General features: G+C 35.8%; 1 protein-coding gene across 1 annotated transcript in view; it reads right to left on the minus strand.

Annotated features, from left to right (window-relative positions):
- The window catches only part of LOC5570878 (pancreas transcription factor 1 subunit alpha), a 29,721-nt gene that overhangs the window by 2,220 nt on the left and 5,500 nt on the right, over positions 1 to 22,001 (minus strand). Inside the window, exon 2 of the mRNA XM_021852773.1 lies at positions 13,145 to 13,455. Within this exon, the coding sequence (XP_021708465.1) occupies positions 13,145 to 13,455 (311 nt within the window). The remainder of the gene's footprint in view (positions 1 to 13,144; positions 13,456 to 22,001) is intronic.

Raw genomic sequence — 22,001 nt, forward strand, 5'->3', positions numbered from 1 at the left:
TAAACCTTATTTGGCCATAATGTTACTAAATTGGCCACTCTCATAAATGGTCGGTGTTCAGACAGACTGGACCAAGTATTTTTTCATGATACGACGAAAACGTTCCCCAGACATGCAAAATATCAATTTGCTGTAATAATGGAACTTATCTGTTTGATGATACATCTGTATCAAAAAAGCATCAGATTTGATGGAGTCCTTGACGTATCTTTAGAACGCCACAATATCGTCTAATTAATTTTAAGTGAAATTTGAGACGAACTTACACGTCTTCTCTGTGAGAATCGAACGACAAATGACAAATTTGCCTTCAATTTGTCCATTTAATCCAATCGCAAGGCAGGGAATGTGTACCAGTTATAGCCATAGTGGTTCCTTATTTGGACATATGAGAAATTTTCATAACTTTCACTTTTTTAATCTTTTTGAATGTTCTAACATGAAGATATATCTTAAATCTAACAACTAAACACACAAAGCTTTCAAAATGTGAAGACATTCAATTAATCACGTAGGGGGGTCCGTAGCCTTGAGGTTACGCTTTCGCTTCATAAGCGGAAGGTCATGGATTCAATTCCCAGCCCCTCCAAAAAATAACCCGTCCAGCCACCAGAAGACGCCGCACGGAGGACCGTGCTTTTTTTTTCCAGTGTCGGGGACATATTACCACTGCGACCATTTATTTGATCTTTTGTGGTGTCATCCTCTTTGTTTTTGCCGCGCTGAGAGGACTCATCACTATAAGAAGTGACTATCCACCCATCAGTTGGCGTGTATCCCAATCAGGTACTGCATTCCGTATGAAATTTAGTACCTGTTTGGGATGAGAGTTCCAGATTTCCCAAGGCTCTAATAAGCCTTTTTCTAGATATCTACAACGGGACCGTGCTTAGGGGAGCACATCCATCCTCCGTCAGTATCAGATGGTGACTGAGACAAACTGACCCACTTCGCAGGCAGCTAGCCTCAAACGACTCAGGAACACGGCAAAACGAACCACCGCAAGAGCAATGGACTATGGCTTATGGAAATCGATTGGACCAACAGCAGAGAACTCTCCTACCTGCTCGGTGTGAGAGCAAAAGAGCAGAAGAGAGTGAAAGCAGATGTAAATATAGATTGGCTAAAAATAGAACTGTATCGGTAAGGAAGATACAGATAAACTGATTCCGGCACAGTAGTGGCCACGAGCACGGAGTGCCTTTATAAAAAAAAAAAAAAAAAAGAAAAAAAAAAATTAATCACGTATGGCGAAATAGGGAACCACTATGTCCATAACTGGTACACCTACCCAACATATGTAATGTATAGTTTTTCGATAGTTGTTAAAAAAACTTCCGCTCTGCTGGTTAGCCGTAAACAATGAATCATAAAAAAAAATCAATTTTTTAAATTGAATATTTCCTTGGTGACTGATGAAAGTCGATGCATATATTCTACCTGAATTGCAATGTTTTGAACACGAACTGTAGAAACAATCGTTTCACTCAGTTTTCTTTAGCAAATCGGTGTTCCGGTCACTCATAAGGTTTTTTTTTTTTGTTTTTAGGGCTTGCATTTTTTTTAAGTTACGCTATCTAAATACAGGATCAGAAGCAGTAGCGTAGCTATGGGGGTGCGGTGGGTGCGGTCCGCACCGGGCTCCGGGTTTTTAGGGGCCTCGAAATCATGGTGAACATTTCTCATAGCATTAGAAATTGAGTTTTTGACACACTGAAATGTATCGGGGCAAGGAAAACCGGGTTTGCAGGGCCTCTGTATTAGTAATGAATAGGGGCTTCTAGCTATATCATCTAGTATATTAATAAAGGTAGCATTTTTTTCAATGCTATAGAACAGTACTTTTGAACAGAACATCGTGGATTTGAATTCAAAAATACATTGTTCTGTTAATCATCGAATATCAGGGGGGCCTCCATACTTGAGCCTGAGGCAGCCATGAAATGGTTTGGAAACATTTGATTATGAGCCTTATCCTGAACTAAACCGAAATGAATATTTGAACAGAATATTTTATACATTCATGAAAAGTATATTTCGGTAACGCGAATGAAGATCTCTAAAGTCTCTTTTTTACGCAAAACATCTAATCTATCGAAAGTCTCTTTTTCCTTTTTTCGCATTGCAATGAATCTTGACCCAGAGATTACTACGTGACTACTCCATAGGTCCATAGATTTTCATCTTCATGAATGCTTCTAGAGATTTATTCAGAACTCTCTTCAGGAATACGTACAAAGACTTCTTCTGAGATCCCCCAAGCATTCTTATTCTAAATTATCTCAGAACTTCTAATAACGATTTCTCTAGGAATTACAACGAGTTACCCTAAAAATATTACTATAGAAGTTATAGAAGTTATTACTCCATTAATTCATCCAGAGATTATTCCACAAAATCATTAAGTAATTTTTCCATGAATTTTACAATAAATTCAACCAAGGATTCTTCATCATTTTTTTTTTCATAAATAAGGATTCCTTCCTTCTGGAATTATGTTTGAACTAAATTCTACTTGGATTCTTCAATTTAAAAAAATTATTTAGTATTTGAACACACAAAATCCTAAAACAATTGGTCCTGTAAATCCTAGAAGAGTTCCACTCGAGATATCTCAGGACTTTCCTGGTACAAATTTTGGTTGGATTATTTTCCAATTATTTCAATATTATGTAGTTTTTCTGAAGACTCAACCAAGACTTTTCCAAGGGTTCAGAAGAGATCTTTGAAGGACTTCTCTTTTGTAAGGGAATTGTAGTTTTTCGACTGGACAATTTAGCTATCTGAGGATATTTTTCGGCCTTAGCAGTCTTGAATAACGGCGAAAACAAGTTTGCCTTTACATCCGACGGTTTCGGTTGTTTTATTCAACCTTTATCAAGAATTCTAAAAAGATCGAATAGTTTCTTATCGGTTTTTAACTCTATCCTACCATTACTTACAAAGACGCGTTTCGTTGTTAAGGAAAGGGTGGGGAAGGGGTGTTCTACACACGGTCCTCATCTAATGGCGACCCACTGTGGCTAGAAGTGGGATAAAAATCACATTCACTTATCTCCTTATTTGGATTTTGTCTCCTACTCACTGTGCTTGTATCAATATTTTGGGAGTACACTGTAACCGGTTCTGTTGAGCTTTTGTGTATAAGCTTAATTTGTACTTGAACTTTTATAGTTTTAGCTGTTTTTTTTTCACCTACGCTTTTTTATCGACACTTTCTGAATTATAGTGGTTTGTACTGATGTGAATCTTGTTTCCACACACACAAACAAGATTCAAGATTATTTGGGAAGTCTGTGAAGGAATCGTTTAATGTACTTCTGAAGAAATATTCGCATTAATAGTTAAAACAAACTTGTTGTAAATATCTAAATTACATTCAGATGAAATTTCTGAAAAAAATGAAATCCCTCAGAAAGTTTTAGATAGACGCTTCGAGAGTGGTGGGAATGCTTGAGTAATCCTTATCGAAATGTGGTTCCTATTTAGTCTCCTATTGGTTTCATTTTTCAGGCATGTCGTCTTTAATCTTCCCTATTTTAGACACTTAGCCGCTATTAGCCCTGAAGTGGTTGTGTCGGTAAATTACTCTTCATTAAATGACATTTTGATTTCTAAATAAAAAATAAATTGAATTCTATTTGTTTATGAAAATTGAGCGATGTTGATGTTTTTTATCGCATAATATAGAACAGACTGACTGTACATGTGAATAATTGCTACTCAGTGAATGGACGGAACTGCACAGTATTTTTTTTGTCGATTTCGTGATTGGAACAAAATAGCGTTATGTTTGTTAAAACTAGTTCAACCATCAAAATGAATTTATTTGCGGTGTTACGACCTTTTTTTTCGTTTCCATAAAGTAATTTCACATGAGGCATGTTGAATTTGATTCGTTACTGTCATCATTATTATGATTGATACACTCCCTCAACTACGGAACGCATTTTGTATGGCAATGTTACTTTTGACTCTCCAAAGAGCGTTACGTATTTTGTGAACGGTGCCATTTGTTTGTCACGCAACTATTATTTGTGACGCTACCGTGTAACGTCTTTGTTCTTTCCAAATTCTCGCGCTACGCAACATAGCTAATAAAAATCGTTTCGTGTTATACAAATTCTTCTATGTTGTTGGAACAAAATTTAAACAAAACTAATCGTGAATAATTTGTGTGCTTACACTTCTATAGTGAATGCACACTTCGCTAAAACTAATGCAGACAAAGTATCTGCTGATTAGGCATAAATCTGTGACATTGATCACCGATTGGACGTGAATCAGAATTTTAACTTCAGTGTATATTATTGAATTCTGTTATAACATTTACAAACTCTGTGGATTCAGTGTGAACTGTTGCAAAATTGGATTGGAAGTTATATTTATCATCGAAGTAGGAGGGAACATGGAGAAGAAAGCAATGAGGATTTCATATTAGCTATGCTGCGATCATGACATTATCAATGGAACAAGGATGTTACCGGGTAGAGAAACAATTAATAGTTGCGTAACAGACAAATGTTCACAAAGACGTAACGCTCTGTGGTCAGCCAAAAGTTGGGTCAAACGGTATGACTCAAACCAATAAAAAATCCATACAAACTGCATTCCGTAGGTGAGGGAGTCAAAAATAATAAAAATATCTGTAATGTATCAAAGCAACATAACTCATATGAAATATCGTGATGAAAACGAGAAAAAAGGTCGCACATAAATGCATTTTCATGGTTTAACTAGTTTAAACAAAACAATTAATAGACCGATACCAGCCAAAAGTTTTTGGTGCCATTTGAAAGTATCTGAAAGTATCTCTCAGAATCGCAAACCGTTATGTGCGTCTATATGTATGCGTTCGACATTAGTTTGAAAAAAGTCGCATTAAAATTGATTATTTGAAAATATTTTTTTTACCATAAGAGATAGCAAAAGTTGCAATGTTCATCGAATACATGTGGTTTTGGTAGTTAAACTATTTTGCATTAACTCTAGTGGAATTAAATTGTACAGTACTAAATTCGGGTTCTAATTTATTTTTAGATATTCCACTAAACAGCTCGAAAATTTATTATACATAATATTTTATTTTTATTTCGTTCCACGCAATGAAAATTCAACCAAATCTCAATCGATTTCGATAAGCGAAAGTTCCTTTTTCGAACCACCATAACTTTTCTAACATTGCCTTTGAATTGAGCTAATAATCTTAAAAAAGAAACTATTGCCCCACTTGAACTTTTACCCCACTTTACTCTATTAAGTAGCGATATGCAACTTGCGAACAGGGTTCACAGAACGTTTATCCGTTTAGGATACCTGTACAAAAAAGTAACTAAATTTTAGTTACTAAAATGAATCTCAGTTACTAAAGGGTCCATTACTAGCATTAAAATCCTAAATGCGTAAAATGGGCGTAACATCAAGGAACAAATCAATAAATTTGACGAATAGTGGACTAGAAAATCAATACCTATATGAAGGTTTTTCATTTTGTGGCGATTCACCCCAAGTTTACGATATATTTTTACTTGAAGCTGTTTCATATGGGTTGCCATTTTGAGATTCTCCATTCGATGCAGAATGAACATTTTTCCGTGACCATTTCCATTCGCCACCAGCAAATTGAAGAGATGCCGAACATGCGCACAAGAACCCCAAAAACTTGGCCCAACCTCCTCGGAGAGATGGGAATGCGTGTGTAATGCGACTTGTTGTTGGGGGAAAAGAATGTATCACCCACCCACCTATCTGACTGCCCGATTCCTATCTACCCGAACAGGAACGAATAACTCGCTCCTATCTATACATACCATATTTTAGTATCATACCATACATAAGTATTGGTCAGGAGTCCAAGCATTGTCCACCCCTCAATTTGAGATTGAGGTATTTGAAAGCTAATGAGGACTGCTTAAGATTGATTGATTGACACCTTTTTATAGGGAAATGCAGCAAGAGGCTGGTTCGTCTCCGCTCACTGCTTTATTGTACAACTATTGAAAAATTTCATTTCTATATGAAAATTCATCATGTATTAAAAAGACATTGTAATACCTGATCCAAATATCAGTTTGGTATGTGTAGAATATGCATGAGAAAATTATTCGAGATATTTTACCTCTTTTTCAGGGCTCTTTCATACCTTATTTAGGTGGTATGTAATGAAAATTATATAGTATGGAATACACTAGCTTGGTATGCTTTGGCAATTTTCTTCTGCTCGGGTATTCAAGGTGGTTGACAGCTACTACAATCGGCAGTGGATACCTACTTGCCCCTCGACTATATTTACGGCGGATATCGATCGAGGCGTGGGAATCGCCGCATCGATCTGCAGGTGGTCTGGATTTAAATACATCTCTCTGTTTCGGTTTGTTCAGCAACATCGAAGGGAAATGTGATTGATGGACTAATTAATATTTCAGCGAGAGTAGACATGTCAAACATTGGTTTCTTTATCGTAGAATTTTGAAGCTGTTGGCTACTTCTTTCGCTGCATGCAGAAAATGATTTGCAGCATTTCATTTCGATGTTTCGTGTCAAACTCTCATCGGACATTTACAATGCTTCGAACACCAGCTGCATCGAAACTTTTCTATATGGTGTCAACATTTGCTTTAATTTGAACCATATTGGGGCAACCAGAAAACACGCTGTCACTGTAATCGACGATTCCGTGCGCCATTCCTACCATTCATTCGCATCGCACAATATCATGCCGGGAGAAATAGATGCACTGAATTAGTTACGGTTTACGCTTAATTTAGCTGCTCTATTCAACAATCATTATTCCCGTGATCCATATGGGCTGCGGCAGGGGTTTCCATGTCCGTTGACTGATGGACCATTCAATGTAGGCAGGTATTTTTTATATACAAAAATTTGAAAAAGGAATTATTCATCAAATTCTCATGATCATTTTTCAAATCTTCCGCATTCTACTCGTGTGGTAATTCTGAACTATTGCATGCAACGTTACACAATGAAGTGCGTAAATCCTCATTATTCTATTAGATTGGCAAAGTGGAGTCCGAGCTAACGATTTTGAACGGTTTGGAAAAGTCTGAAAATTGGTTTGACTGACAATTTTGTTTTGACAAATTACAGGCCTGAAATCAACCAGACAAAAACCCAAATTTTTTCAATGTAGCTTTCTAATAACTCCACAGTATCCACAGGCATCCTGTGATTATTTCAAATAATGGTTATAAATAATAATTCTTTCAAATAATTTATGATTGTTTCTTGAGATTGCTGTAAAGTTTTAGTCAGAATTTTTCCCTATATTCCATCAAAGGTTAATACCTTTTTTATAAAGCACAAGCAATTACTTCATGATTTTGTTTAGGAATTTTAACAAATTATCCAGTGTCCACTACTTTAACGTTTTCTCTAGCAATTTTCTAGTATTCCTCTACGGATTCCTCCAGGAATTACACTACAGCGATATTCATATATTTCCTATTAATTTCCTTTATAATTACGTTTAATTATTCCAGACCCATTCTCTTTTCCAAGAGACAATATAAAATTTGTTTCAAGAATATATTGAAAGAATCATAAAATCAAATTTTTATCATGAGATATTCTCTGCATATTACTTTAGAGATTATTCCTGATTATTTGTCTGAGCTTCAGTCGTGAACTCTAATGTAGAAGTTCTCTAGAAAGCCTCCTCTTCTTCTCTCAAGCGAATTTCCAGAAATTCGTTCAGAGATTTATTCAGAAATTTTCCGAAGTCTTCCAAATTTATCAGGGAGTGTTTTTTCGGAATTCTTTCTAGATTTTCTTCAGAATAACTTTTGGTAATTTTTGAAGTTACTATTTAATATCACGAAGAAATATTTCTAAGTAGCTCCTTTTCAAATGAATCCTTAGGTATATTCCAGGTTAAATTTTAAGCGGGATGCTGAAATTATATAATATGAATTACTAGAGACATAACTTACTGGGAAAATTAATTGAGAAAAAATACAATTTTTGCATGTCCTGAAGATCAAATTATGCGCCTCCAGTAAATTGAGGGATAAAGTTGCCAAGGCCGCTCTCAGAAATGTTCCAATACGTAATAGTTTTGAGCTCCAGCTCGCCAATGTTGTAAATATGCTGATTTTTCTGATTTGTTGAAACCAAGGTTCAAACCACGTTTAATTTATTATTTTTTAGTAATTGTAACTACCGAGCATGCAAAAAAACTAATTAAACTTCCATATGAGACCTTATTCGGTTCGATTTGAACGGTTATCGAATTAATCGAGTTACTTTTCCCAGCTTCAAAGGCCGTTGCGGTAAACGTGCAGCTCTTCAGTAAGACTGTGGGTCGTGAGTTCGAATCCCATCCTCAATACACAGAAAAAAAATCCGTTCTCGTATCCGTGAATAGCAGTCATGAACTCGTCAACAAGCAAAAATACACCGTCATATTTATATGAACGCGCTGCCTAGTTCCGAGAACGCTCATGTAAACATAATGGTGGTTCACGGTGTATTTTTGACAGTCCACGTTTTCTAGAACTCTGTTTTGTGTGGTTCGCAAAAATGGTTAATTGGCAACGAAAGCTCTTAATTAAAGTTAAGATGTATCGAAGCCAAATTTCGAATTTTAAAGAGCACATCTAGAGAACCTGACCACCGTACGCGCTGAAAATTTGATCGATTGATCTCCACTAGCGAGTGACAGTGACTTAAATTATCAGCACAAACGCACAGTATTTCGATAGGCCGAAATTGTGAACTTGAAACTTGAACTGATGAAAATCCTGTTAACTGAAAGGGATACTCGTGGACAGGGATTGAATCCTGAGAAAATTGAGAGAATCTCTCACGTATCGCTCTCTGTAACTATCATAACATGCTGCACATTATGAGAGACTGTTTATCGTATACTGCTACAACTTTGATCAGATTGGGGGGATAGTAGCGCATGATAAAACCCCTATAAACATGCTCCAAGCCTGGGGGACACTATTGCTATTGGAAGTTCGTGGATTGTTTATCGTGCCAGTAAAGAAAAACACCTATCCCCAACGGTAAACAAGCGAGAAAAATAGATTTTATCATTGCTCTCTCTTTGGGGCTCTCACTCGCTGCTTCCATTTATCAGAGTTGTTACACCTTGCAATACAATGACGATCGTGGACCGCAACAGATGGGATGTTTTTCTTTGCTTGCTTTGATCGTACTTCATACTCAAATGAGAGCGAATTCTGCAATGCCTGCTCGTGGATAATCATGTCACTATCGACATTGATAACAATTTATGATATATTTTCAATTCCAGAGGGTTTCATCTGCTACCACTTGCCACCCGAAATAATATACGACCAATGAGAATATATACTAAGGTGTGGAAGAAGAAGCAAAGGCTACGTATTAGTAAAGAAAAAACGTAAACAAAAATAACTACGTCACTAATTTACATGGCTTCTTATGGAAGCTCGCTCGGTTGTAGTAGTGAAACATTTTGCACCGTACACGGATGTCACGCACACTAAATGTCTTCTTCCTCACATCGGTATATATTTTCATTGATATACGACCCTCAAAAGAGACTGATATTTGCACTTAAATTACTATAATTGCTTTCCCTTACATTTTAGAATCCTAGTGTCTTCGAAAAAATGATTAATTTTGACTGTTTTTTGGGTGTCGTTCATAAAATACCTCCACATTTTGGAAATGTGACTAGAAAAAGACTAGGTGTCTTTGGCAAAATTGTTTGTATTTAAATTATCTACAACTTTGCCAAAGACTCCATATTTAAAGATCGTCATTTCAGAAATTTTACAGCGCTGCCAACGGAAAAGTTGCGAACTAACATTTACCGCCAATATATGCGCTATTAGAAAATTTTCGTCCGAAGACACCATTCCAGAAAAATCACGTTTATGAGTGCTACTGAATTAAGTTCACGATTTCGGCCAAACGAAATATTGTGAATCGGTTGTCTGGTTTTCCAGTTTTGTGATTTTGAAAATTCGAATTTTGGCTTCGATGCATCTTAACCTTAATAACTGTGGACAGGCATTGGAGAACTCGTTCTCAATTGATTTCGAAGCACGATCAAAGCAAGCGAAGAAAAACATCGCATTTCAAGCGGTCCATGATCGGCAATCACGGTGCCCCGAAAGACAGTTATATATAAAAAAAATGGTCATCAAATCGGAATCTCGACTTTTGAGGTCATTCTGCACCTCAGGGCCAATTTTTTATAAATCCCTAGGAGGAATTCCGAGAAAACTTGATTTGAAATTTTTGACTAAAATTTCAGTACATATAAGCCATATTAAAATTACGCAATAACACTAACAAAAACTACATAATCGTTCAAAACGTTGGCCCAACTGTTCTCAACTGGTATATAGGTGAATACTGACTTGAATATTTCAACAAAAAAAACTTGAATCGTATTTCTTGGGGAACATCTTCCTAGAAGAAGGCTTGTAGGTGTCTTTAGTGAGTACCTGATCGAACTATATTGAATATTATTTAGGATATTAATTAATTAATTGACTCTTTATTATGGGGAAATTCATCCCGAGGCTGATTCATCCCCGATTTAGGATATTCCTATAATTATCTCGTTCAGAATAATGAATGGAATTTTTAGACATATTACCAATTTTCTTGACAAATTGCAGATTCTTCTAAGGCTTTACTTTAGACTGTTGGCTCTAATATTCAGTGGTGAATAAAACATTTGTAACTTTTTCGATTTTCCATACAAAATGACCAACTTTGGTAAGCTAGATCTCAGTTATTTATGGACCGATTCGAATGAAATTTTCACAGAACATCAGATAGTACTTGAATTTTAACATATATTTTTGATTATTTTTTTCCAATCACGAGTGATTTCTTCATGCACAATGGAATAACTTCTTTCAGGAATCCTTATAGACATACTGATAAAATTGTTCAGAAAAATTTTAAACAAATTAAGTAACCCAAAATATTTCTCTGGTTGATTTTTATGAGTCGCAAGTTGTATTGCATCAATCTTCTTAGGGGAATTGTAATGATAGGAAACTTTAGAAGGATCTTAGTAGGAATTCATGAAGTGATTCAAAACAGATTCGCCGAAGAAATATCCGGAGCAATTTAAAAAATATCTTGCGGGCTTAGTCAAGATATTGTGAGAATACAGGAGTATTTTTCAGATATTTATCTACAAATATTCCATGAGTTATGTTCCAAAAGAATCTTAAAAAAAATAATTCTGGGTAGATTCATGAAGCAATTTTCATGTGCTTTTGAAGAAATTATATTTTAAGATTATTAGTTTTGATAAAAACTTTAGACGATTTAATGGAAGATTTTGTGGATGAATATATGTGTAGAAAAATCTATCGCGCATCTTTGCTTAATGAATTTGTTTTGAGATAAGCTAGAAGTAGCTGTGAAATAATATTTTTCGACGAAATCTTGTCAATGTTGAGGTGAATTCTTGACCAAATATTCAAATGATTTCTAGTAAACCCTTTAACAGAAGGATGAATTCGTTGTCCTCTAAGAATTCCGGGAAAGTATGTGCCACATTGGCGGCAATTTTCGTACGCTAGCAGACTTCTTCTTAATCAATTCATAACAGTTTCTAGGCATGGTAGACAGAGTATTCAACTTTACGCTTTTAGCTTAGCTTAGCTTAGACTGACTACACATATCAATGGTTGCTATTCCGTGATTGACCGAAGTCAGTGAAAATGCACAAAGAATCAACTAGAAGTTCGGCTGGGATTGGCCATAATCTTCTTCAGTGTGCATAATTCAGTGCCTCTATTTATACATGGTCAATAACGGCGCCGGCCACGTCCTTGCAGTCAGGTGGGATTGAGGGAAGGAATGTTAGTGTGTAATCTTTGCTATTTGGAGACCGTGTTTGCCTCTGCATCTCCACAAAGGTTACTGGGAGGGATGTTTGTTAATGGGAAGGATCGTTGGGTCACAGGATTCACTTTGATAAGTGATTAGACCATGATAAATAATTATTTGTGAGATATAAACATGCTTATATGTAAATATAATATTTTCATTTGATATGAACAACATCTATGTAGAGAAAAAATATGCCGACACTTGATGTGACGAACGTTTCAAAGTTTGTTGAATAAAGTGAACCTTTTGGAAGTCTACACTTGAAGTGTCGAATCATTCAAAGTTTTTTTTTTAATTACAAAAATAAAGGTAAAAAGAAGAAAGTGTTTTGAAAAAAAATTTAGACATAAATAATTTATGAATCTGAGTTTATGTCGACACTCACAGTGACGAACCATTCATATTTTTTTGAAAAATCATATTTACGTCTCACCGTTGTAACGATTAAGGGTGCAATCATACATATTTTATAGATTAGAAACAGTAGCATAAAACGAGCTCACCAATTGATCCGTCATCCTTGAGCAGCAACAATCCTCTTTGAACTTCACTCGTTTTATAGGCTATATAAAAGCACTCAGAGAAAATAGGCGTGCAACCCGTGAGGGAAAACAACTGACGACTGCTCGGGCTTTCTTGACGCACTGCCCAGGAGCAAGCGTCAACGTCGGAAGATCAAAAAGAACTAATCGAAAGCGGCACTTTTTCACTTTACTCGATCGACGCGCGACATGTTTGATCCTGCCCTCATCGCCGGCCCCCGCAAGAGCAAGCGTCAAGGTCGGAAGATCAAACACAACTCCATGCCATGGAATCGGAAGACCACACACTACTCAGAGTATTCAACTTTACGCTTTTCTTTAAAAAGTTTACAAATTTCGTCTCATTGGAATGATATCAATCAATTTAGAATTTAAATTTTATATGCAGATTCAGTATTGAATTTGAATGATGAAGAAAACATTGTAAAACATTTGAAACCTGCTTCGCCACTTCATTGAAGAGAAACCCCTGGAATAGAGATCCCCTAGATTAATACGAAAACGATCAATTCATCCTGGGTGCTTCGAAAGTATATTTCACCAGTCAACATCAGCCGCAGCACTATAGGGACGGTACTTTCCGTGATGATTCGTTCGACACGGTTCTCAATTTGGTTCGCTTCATAGCGATTTCGTAAACAACGGAACCATAAATGTGACAGATATTCCCTTAATTTCCACCATTTCTGAACCCGTCTTGCATGTGTTTCGTGTGCCAATTTACTTACCTCGTACGATGAACTTTTTCGGAGGTTCTTTCACCGGTGGCCGTTTCACTGTGCCCGGTTCGTTGCCGTTTTTATCCTTTCGCAGCATCTCCGCCAGAAAGGAGATGTAGCTGATGGCGAGCTTCAGGGTGTCCACTTTGCTGAGGCGCTTCTCGTATGGAAGGGTTGGGATGTGTGTCCGTAGGCCCTCGAATGCTTCGTTGATGCTTTGCATTCGGCGTCGCTCCCGGAGGTTCGCTGCTTGTCGCTGTTGAGCCTGCTGGGAGGCACATTTCGGGCGACGGTATTTCGACGATCGAGTGGAGTAAATTCTGCGAAATGGAAATGAGGAAAGATATGATATAAGGGCTTGTACACAATTTTCATAACGCCAAAAATGACCATTTTTGACCATGAATATATTTTTTTTAATTTTGTATGAACTGTAACATCTTGAAGACACCCACCCACCCCTTCAGTGTTATGAAATTTGTGTATGGGCCCTAAGTAATTATCTTCATAAAAAAAAACAAACTTCTAAAAAAGTAAAAATATTTTTGTCTATTTTGTCTTGTTTTGAAGGTTATTTATTGCGTTTCAATTTCATATATAATATAGTAAGCCTAGGCTACGAAAGCCAATCCGTACTATCCGTATATGGAGAGTAAGCATGATCGATTTCTCTTCATCGATTCTCTCTTCTGTGAATAAAGGTGACAAGATGCAAGTTTGTCAGCATTTTTCACCTCAGGACGCCAGATTGCATCGCTGCCAAGCGGTTTGAAGTGAAAAAATGCTGACAATCTTGCATCTTGTCACCTTTATTCACAGATGAGAGGATCGATGAAGAGAAATCGATCATGCGGCTTACGCCCTTATTCCAGCACACGCTGGATATATTGGACGACGACTGAGTAATCGCGGTGGGCATATTATATAATAGTGGGTGGTAACAGGTGTCTAATACGAAATATTCAAATATATCAAATATTTGCTTGAAACTGTGAATTAAGTACAAGTAATTTATGTTTTTCGATTTTACGTATGCAAAAATATTTCTCTTGAAATAGTGAAATCGAGTCAAATTCGAACCCTTTTTCAATTTGAACCGTCAAGCATTGTTCAACACTAGTTTTGCTGTAAGAATCCCATGCTCGACATTTTTTCTAGAGCTTAGTACTGACTCCATATTTTGTAATAATATACTCCGTACTTAAATTTATCGTACACACTTAGAAAAAAATCATTGAAATTTATATCATTTGTGCTCGACTTCTTAAAGCAAGTAATATGACGTAAATTTATGTTACATGTGACGTAATTTCCCGTTACATTAAACTGAATATTGTTCGGATCACAAAAATGTTCAGTCACTTTGGACTTAATTTTACCAAAAAATCGTATTTTTAAGTTTAAATACCAAAAAAATTACGTCATTTTTTTCCATCGTGTATTCTGCTCTCCATGCTATTTAAGTCATATGAAAAATTAGTTTCTTCTTAATGTGTTCTAACGAGTTTCAGCCAGTTTATATGAAAAAAAAATCATGGTGGTTCTACTATTATTTTGAGCGATTTCACCTGGTGCTTAACTTTTTAGCCGGTAGTAAGAAAATTTTTAATCTTTTGATATTGAAATTGAGTATATTTGTAGTTCACTGTCAAAATTTCATGTCAATTGCTCATATGGAAACAAAGTTACAGCATGCCAAAGTTGAGTATTTTGTATGGAAGTCGGCTTTTACTACTATTATTCTGAACATAACTGTACATATATCCAAAATGACAGAAAACAAAATGCTGACATTTCAGTCAATTTTGTCGAATTGATTTATTTCAAAACCCTCAATATTATATTTGTTTGGCTAAAAATGACCATTGCAAGATTTTCTGGTCATTTTGTATGAAGATGCCCATTTTAAGTACAGTTTCGGAACCCCGTTTTTGGTTACAAAAGACTTTTTTCATCATAATAAATCACCGATTATGCGAAACATCAAATAACATGGATCAAGCAGATGTTTTTTTTTTTTTTTTGAAAGTTTGATTCCATTGAGAATCCTGGAAGGAAGGATGAGAATCCTAGAAATTTTCTGATGAATCCTCTAAGGGGCACGGTGCTCCAATTACCGTTATTATCAAACAAAATATACCATTCAAACGGCAGTCAGCAGTTGATTCCTTACGTTGTTTTGCACCTCTGGGCCGATTTTGAAAAAAATCCTTAGACAGAATTTTGAGTTACGCCCTTTTGAAGTTTATATGATAGAAATCACTTAAAATATGCCATTTTTACTTGTTTAAACAAAGAGATTATACAAAAAAATGTAGTTTTGATTTTTTATCTGGTTTTAGATATTGAAAAATATTTTCATAAAAAAAATTCTAGACCGACATTTGAAAAGGGCCAATGCTATGTTTAGTTATTACTTATCAACCAATACACGAACAATTATATCTAACAATCTCACGCCTGATAGTGATTTTAGGAAATTGTCCAAAGCATTCAAATTTGTATGAAAAATTCTTGGACAGGATATGCAGATACGCCCTTTTGAAATGTATGGAAAGAATATGGAATATGGGATATGGTGGATTCTGCTCCATCTGTAATCAATGGTTAGCTAGATGCATACATAATCATTACACTTTTGCGGTTGTTCTTATTTCATTCAATTTAGCAAGTTGCATAGAAGTAATGATTCAAATTGTATTCAAATGTAACGCAAAATTTTCCAATTTGAGACCCCTTTTCTTCCCCCACGTTACAGCTTTTGTATGGAAAATGTATGAACCGTAACACTACCGAACCTCCTCGTTACGTAATATTTGAACGATTCCAAATTTACACGTACACATGTTGTCTATACTGACATTGAAAAAGGACCAAAGTATAATTGAAATATACACATTTCAATATAGCTGAATAATGACTGTATCAAAGTTGACCGAAACACTCGAACATCACTTATCTTTATCTATATTATATATTCATACATTCATACTTCTATTCTCATCTGTTCTATTCTATTCAATTATACTCTACTTAAATTTATTCGACTTTGATCAACTTTACTTGTTCTTATACATATTTTTACAAATGGACACTGTAAAAATTAACAACTGCGCGCAAAAGATTGGAACGGTACTCTTTCGATATTTGTACGGCTTTTTAGCGCTCACAGCTCTGTAAAAAATTGCTATGCACAGATTCTGACTCCTAATGCGTGCTTCTCATATGATCCATAAAAATGAAGATTTGAATTATTATTTCACAGTAAGTCAAAATAAGGGTTTCAACTTATATATGATAGTTTTTATGTATTTTAAGGAACTTAAGCATTTTGTATTAAATGCTTTTCATTTGAGCTGGATCCTCGTTTTAAAGGTAATTTGAACAAGTTTGTCGAGAGCTGGGAAGAGCAGAGTCTGACAAAATCTTCGAAATATCATATCACCATGTTTAATGTAAAAGACTTCTGCAATGCAACTGATCGAGGACTAGGCTGACATAATGAGCTGGCGTCGGAGTCTGTGCATAGCGCTGTTTCACAGACCTGTCAGCGCTATAAAGTCGAACAAACATCGAAAGTGTATCGTTCAATTCTTTTGCGCGCAGTTGTTGATTACAACATTGGCATTTGTAAAAATATGTATAAGAACAAGTAGGGTGGATCAGAATAGAATAAATTTAAGTAGAGTAGAATTGAATGGAATAGAACAGATTAGAATAGAAAAGAATTATATAGAATTGAATAGAATATTGAATATAGAATTATGTAGATACAGATATGTTATGTTCGAATGTTGCGATCAACTTTGATGTTCAGCTATATTGATGTGTATATATTTCAGTTATACTTTGGACCTTTTATAATGTCAATCTAGACAATATGTGAACGTGTAAATTTTGTCGACTTGCTAAATTGAATGAAATAAGAACAACCGCAGAGGTGTAATGATTATGTATGCACCTAACTGTTGATTATAGATGAAACGGAATTCACCATGCAATATTCTTTCCATACACTTCAAAAGGGCGTATCTGCATATCCTGTCCAAGAATTGTTCATTCATATTTGAATGCTATGGACAATTTCCTAAAATCACTATCAGGCGTCAGATTGTTAGATATAATTGTTCGTGTATTGGTTGATAAGTAATAACTAAACATAGCATTGGCCCTTTTCAAATGTCGGTCTAGAATTTTTTTTATGAAAATATTTTTCAATATCTAAAACCAGATAAAAAATAAAAATACATTTTTTTGAATAATCTCTTTGTTTAAACAAGTAAAAATGGCATATTTTTAGTGATTTCTATCATATAAACTTCAAAAGGGCGTAACTCAAAATTCTGTCTAAGGATTTTTTTCAAAAACAGCCCAGAGGTGCAAAACAACGTAAGGAATCAACTGCTGACTGCCGTTTGAATGGTATATTTTATTTGATAATAACGGTAATTGGAGCACCGTGAGGGGGATCTCTCAGAATTTTCACCTTTATCCTCTCAGGATTCTTACTGGATTGCTCGCAGTATTCACATAAGATTCTTCACGAGCTTATCATCAGAATCTATTCATGATTCTAGTCATAATTGATCAAAACCATCGCAGAATTCATATCAGATTCCTAGCAGAATTTTCATCAAAATTCACTCAGGATTCCCATCAGGATTCTCATCAGAATCCTCTCACGATTTTCATGACAGTCATCTCAGGATTCTTATCAGAGATCATCTCTCAAGAATCTCTCTGAGAATCTACGAGAATAAGAAATCAGACATTTTCCCAGGATTCTCATCAGAATCCTTTCAAAGCACCTATCAGAATCCTCTCACGATTATCATCAGAATCAGCATCGATGCCGAATCCTCATCAGAATAGTTCCAGATATCTTATCAGAATCATTCCGGGATATTCATCAGAATCCTTTCAGCATACTCATCAGGACCGATTGAGCATTTTCATCAAAATCTCTACAGTTTTCTCATATGAATCTCCTCATGATTCTTATCAATATCTTTTCAAATATTCCTTCAGAATACTTCCAGTATTCTCATCAGAACCCTACCAGGATAAATATTCGTAAAATACCTCTTCTTCTTCTTCTTGTATCCAAATCCTTCCAGTACTTTGATCAGAATCCTTCCTGGATTCTCATAAAAAATGTTATTGGATTCTATCTGGACTTACATCATAATTCTTCCACGATCCATATTAAATCTTTCCACGATTCTTTCCTAACTTTCTAATATTCTTATTAGGAACATTGCTGAGCTCTCATCTTAAATTTCGGGATTCTCCAAGAGAATCTACAAGGATTCTCATCAGAAACCTACCGATATTTGTATCAAAAACTTTCCATTGTCACCAGTATTGTCACCAGAAACTATACAGAATCATTATCAGATACCTTCCAGGGTTCTTAACAGAAACCTTCTAGGGTTTCATCAAAATTCTTCCAGGAAGCTTATCAGAAACATCCCGGGATTTTATTAAAATCCATCTAGGATACATTCATCCTCAATTTGGATTAAAAGCGAAGAGTAAAAGAAAGCAAGCGTTCATTTTTACAACACTATTTGCTTGGTTCCACCACACTCCCTAATTTTAAGAGGCCCCAAATACACATAAAAATGAGCGAGAATGAAATGCTGAGGGTGACAATAGTGAAAACAAAATCCAATGGATATGAAAAACTCAGCTCAGATTTGAAAATGTTTCAATAGTTTTTAAACACTAGTTTTCCTTTCAACTGGTGAATTCTAGTAAATCTAAAACAAGATAACTAAACTAGATTAGATTGTAGAACCAGTTTTATTCTGTTTATTTTGCAAGCTGATTCATAGATTTTCTATATCAACTCATACATGGTTGTTTAAAAAAAAAAGTCATACCTTGAACCAGACCAGTATTGATTAAATTATTTATAATATTACTAAACTATTTAGATAGTTGTTTTGCACGATAATTTACAAAATAAGTTTAATTACTCTAAAAAAATCATATTTTTTAACAGTCATAGTCATAGCATAAGCATTGATGACCGTACAATTCGTAGTTGCTACCGTAATTTCGTGTGAAATTGATCATTTTTTACGCTTTTTCTAGTCTGTTTTCTATAATGTTGGCAATGCCAAACAACTGAATGCAGGAAAACAAGTACGAAGGTGTGCCTCATCGACTCATGTATCGAAATTTTGAAACAAATGTAATTTTAGTGTTAACACATATCTCTAAAATAAAAAATCAGGGGATCTCATTTCGGGGTGAAATTGATCACTTGTTAATGCAATAATTGTTAGCTTTCAAAACAACTCTACATGGTAAATTTGAGCTCCCTGAATCCGAATATGCTTGTCAAATTCTTAACAATGCAATATTTATATGAATAATGAACAATTAAATTCAAAGAATTACGCGGAAAACGCCTAAATGTATGCAATTTCATAAGGAATTCAAGGATATCTAACAGAAATTCAAGAATTTCAGCCATATGAGCTAATTGGTAAGAGTTTTGGTGATGAAATCTGGTTTGGTGATATATCTCAAGAATCCTCACAAATTTTCAGGTTTATACCCTGTTCAAATCTTTGTTTAGAACTATAAGTTCATGGATATTTGTCAATACTGCACCGTACATGGTTTTGAAATTTTACATTATTTTCATAGTAATAACTATTCTTTAACGCAAAAAACTTCACAACACACAATTCGACCATACTTCCAACAAATAATGTTCATTTACTGCCGGTTACATTGATACTTGTGCTCCATTAGGAAGAAATAAAATCGTGTGATACGATGATCAATTTCACCCTTCTGATCAATTACACCCGATTTTACGGTACTCCGTGATTGACCTGAATAATCGAAGTTGCACAAGGAATCAAAAGATGTAGCTTGGGAGTAGTTTTCTATCTTCAATGTACACTTTCGAGAACTCCAAACATTGTAAAGTCGATAACGGCACTGGCCACGTCCTTACGCTCATCGGGAAAGGGAAGGAATGTTAGTGTGACATCCATACCAAGGTCACCTCTGCATCTCCATGGTTGTCATAGGAAAGAGCTTTGTTAGTGGAGAGGGATCATAGCTGCTTGACCAGGATTCACCTACCTCAGTTAAAAAAATCGCTTATCAGTACACTAAAGACTACATACATTTACGGTAAGTCGACAATTTTAGCGTCAAATCATTCATAGGTTATTTTTGCAAATTTTAAAAATTTGGTAAAAGGAAAGGTATGAGTGTTTTTTATATTAATGTACAAGAGTCTATGTCAACACTTACAATCACGAACTGTTCTTATTTTGCTAAATCAATTCATTTAAGTAACATTCCCACCGTTGTCATGATAAAAATACGTTTCATAATAGGAAGCCGGATCCTATTCTTGGCACTTTTGATTCACTTTGGCAGTGGGGGTTTTTGAAAGTTATCGAGCTCATATTTGGCTACAATATGCGTCGTATTGAAGTGCTTCTTTTTACCGAGTTTCAGACAATTTAGTCGAGAAAAACCCCCCCATGCCTAAGTGAATCGTGGAAGTGCCCAAGTAGCTCTTCACTCTATTTTGTTCATTTAAAATAAAAGCATGAAACGAGCTGATTATCATCCTTCCTTGATTGAGCAGCTGTAGCTATTTCAATCATCATGCTCATTTCAAAAAGTCAAATGACGCAAAACCTTAACTTGATTGCACTCAGCACACGTGCAAACTAAAACGAAAAAATACTGCGACGACGCAAAAACAAAAACGATTTTTCTAGTGAAGATGAAATAAAGCCAAAATTCAAACCCTCAAGAGCACAAATCTGGAGAATCAGACTGAATCAAGCTGAAAACCTGATCGATTGTTCTTCACTAGAGTGGCAATTCGATCAAACCATCAGCTCGATTCGCTGTCCGGTTCTCTAGACCTGTGCTCCTGATAACTCTAGGTCCGGTTTCGATGCATATTTACTCAGGGTTCTGAATTTTCGTATCAATGATGCGAAATCTACGATTTTTCGCACGTAAGGAGAATGCTTTTTTCGCTTCCTCACGTGAACATCTTTTTTCGCTCACACTAATTTTCCCTGGTGCTACGATAGAGGATAACCGAAAATCATTCCACTCTGGGGATCACGTATATGGCAACCCCAATCCAACCTAATGGATTTGACAGCAGCCAAGATTATTTGAGTATCAGTATTGAAATGCATTTGGGTATCCAACGGTTGCTTAGAACATGTTGGATTCGAAAAGATGGCGGCGCCGCATACCGCTGCTGGGGATAATTTCTTTTTCACTCCATCATATTTTCGCTCACCAACTGCTCCCGACAATTATCCCCATATGGATAAACAAAAACTAGTACCGGCGACGAGATTCGAACCTAAAACATTGCTAAAAACAACCACGATGCGTGCACGCTAACCATGCTACCACACCAACTTGACGATAGGAATGGTTAATTTGGTGCATAAAAGCAACTGCTGCTCGTGGCGATGGATGCAAGAAGAGTTCTCCGTGGATCGGAGAAAGAGAAAACAAACTTCTCACAGCTGCGGAAATGTGCAATGGACCGATGCACGAGTTCACTATCTGACGTTTGAGCGGTGCCGTGTTATTTACGGTGACCATGGCAACGAGTGAACTCGGCACCGCTAAAACGTCAAATTCGTGAACTCGTGCATAGGTCCATTATCTATTTTCGCTTTGTTTTGTGGACGGATAAAATCGCAAGGCAGCTTATCGCTGAAAATTGCTGTGAGGGATAAATCCACTATCGTGAGAGTGATTGAGAATTCGGAAGCCTGAATATTTACCTTCTTCTTGGGCTTTAACGAAACATTGCCCACGTGCACGTGCAGAATAAACCGTTTCATTTCTG

The sequence above is a fragment of the Aedes aegypti genome, chromosome 3 (genome assembly GCF_002204515.2).
Source record: "Aedes aegypti strain LVP_AGWG chromosome 3, AaegL5.0 Primary Assembly, whole genome shotgun sequence".
NCBI classification, from domain to species: Eukaryota; Metazoa; Arthropoda; class Insecta; order Diptera; family Culicidae; genus Aedes; species Aedes aegypti.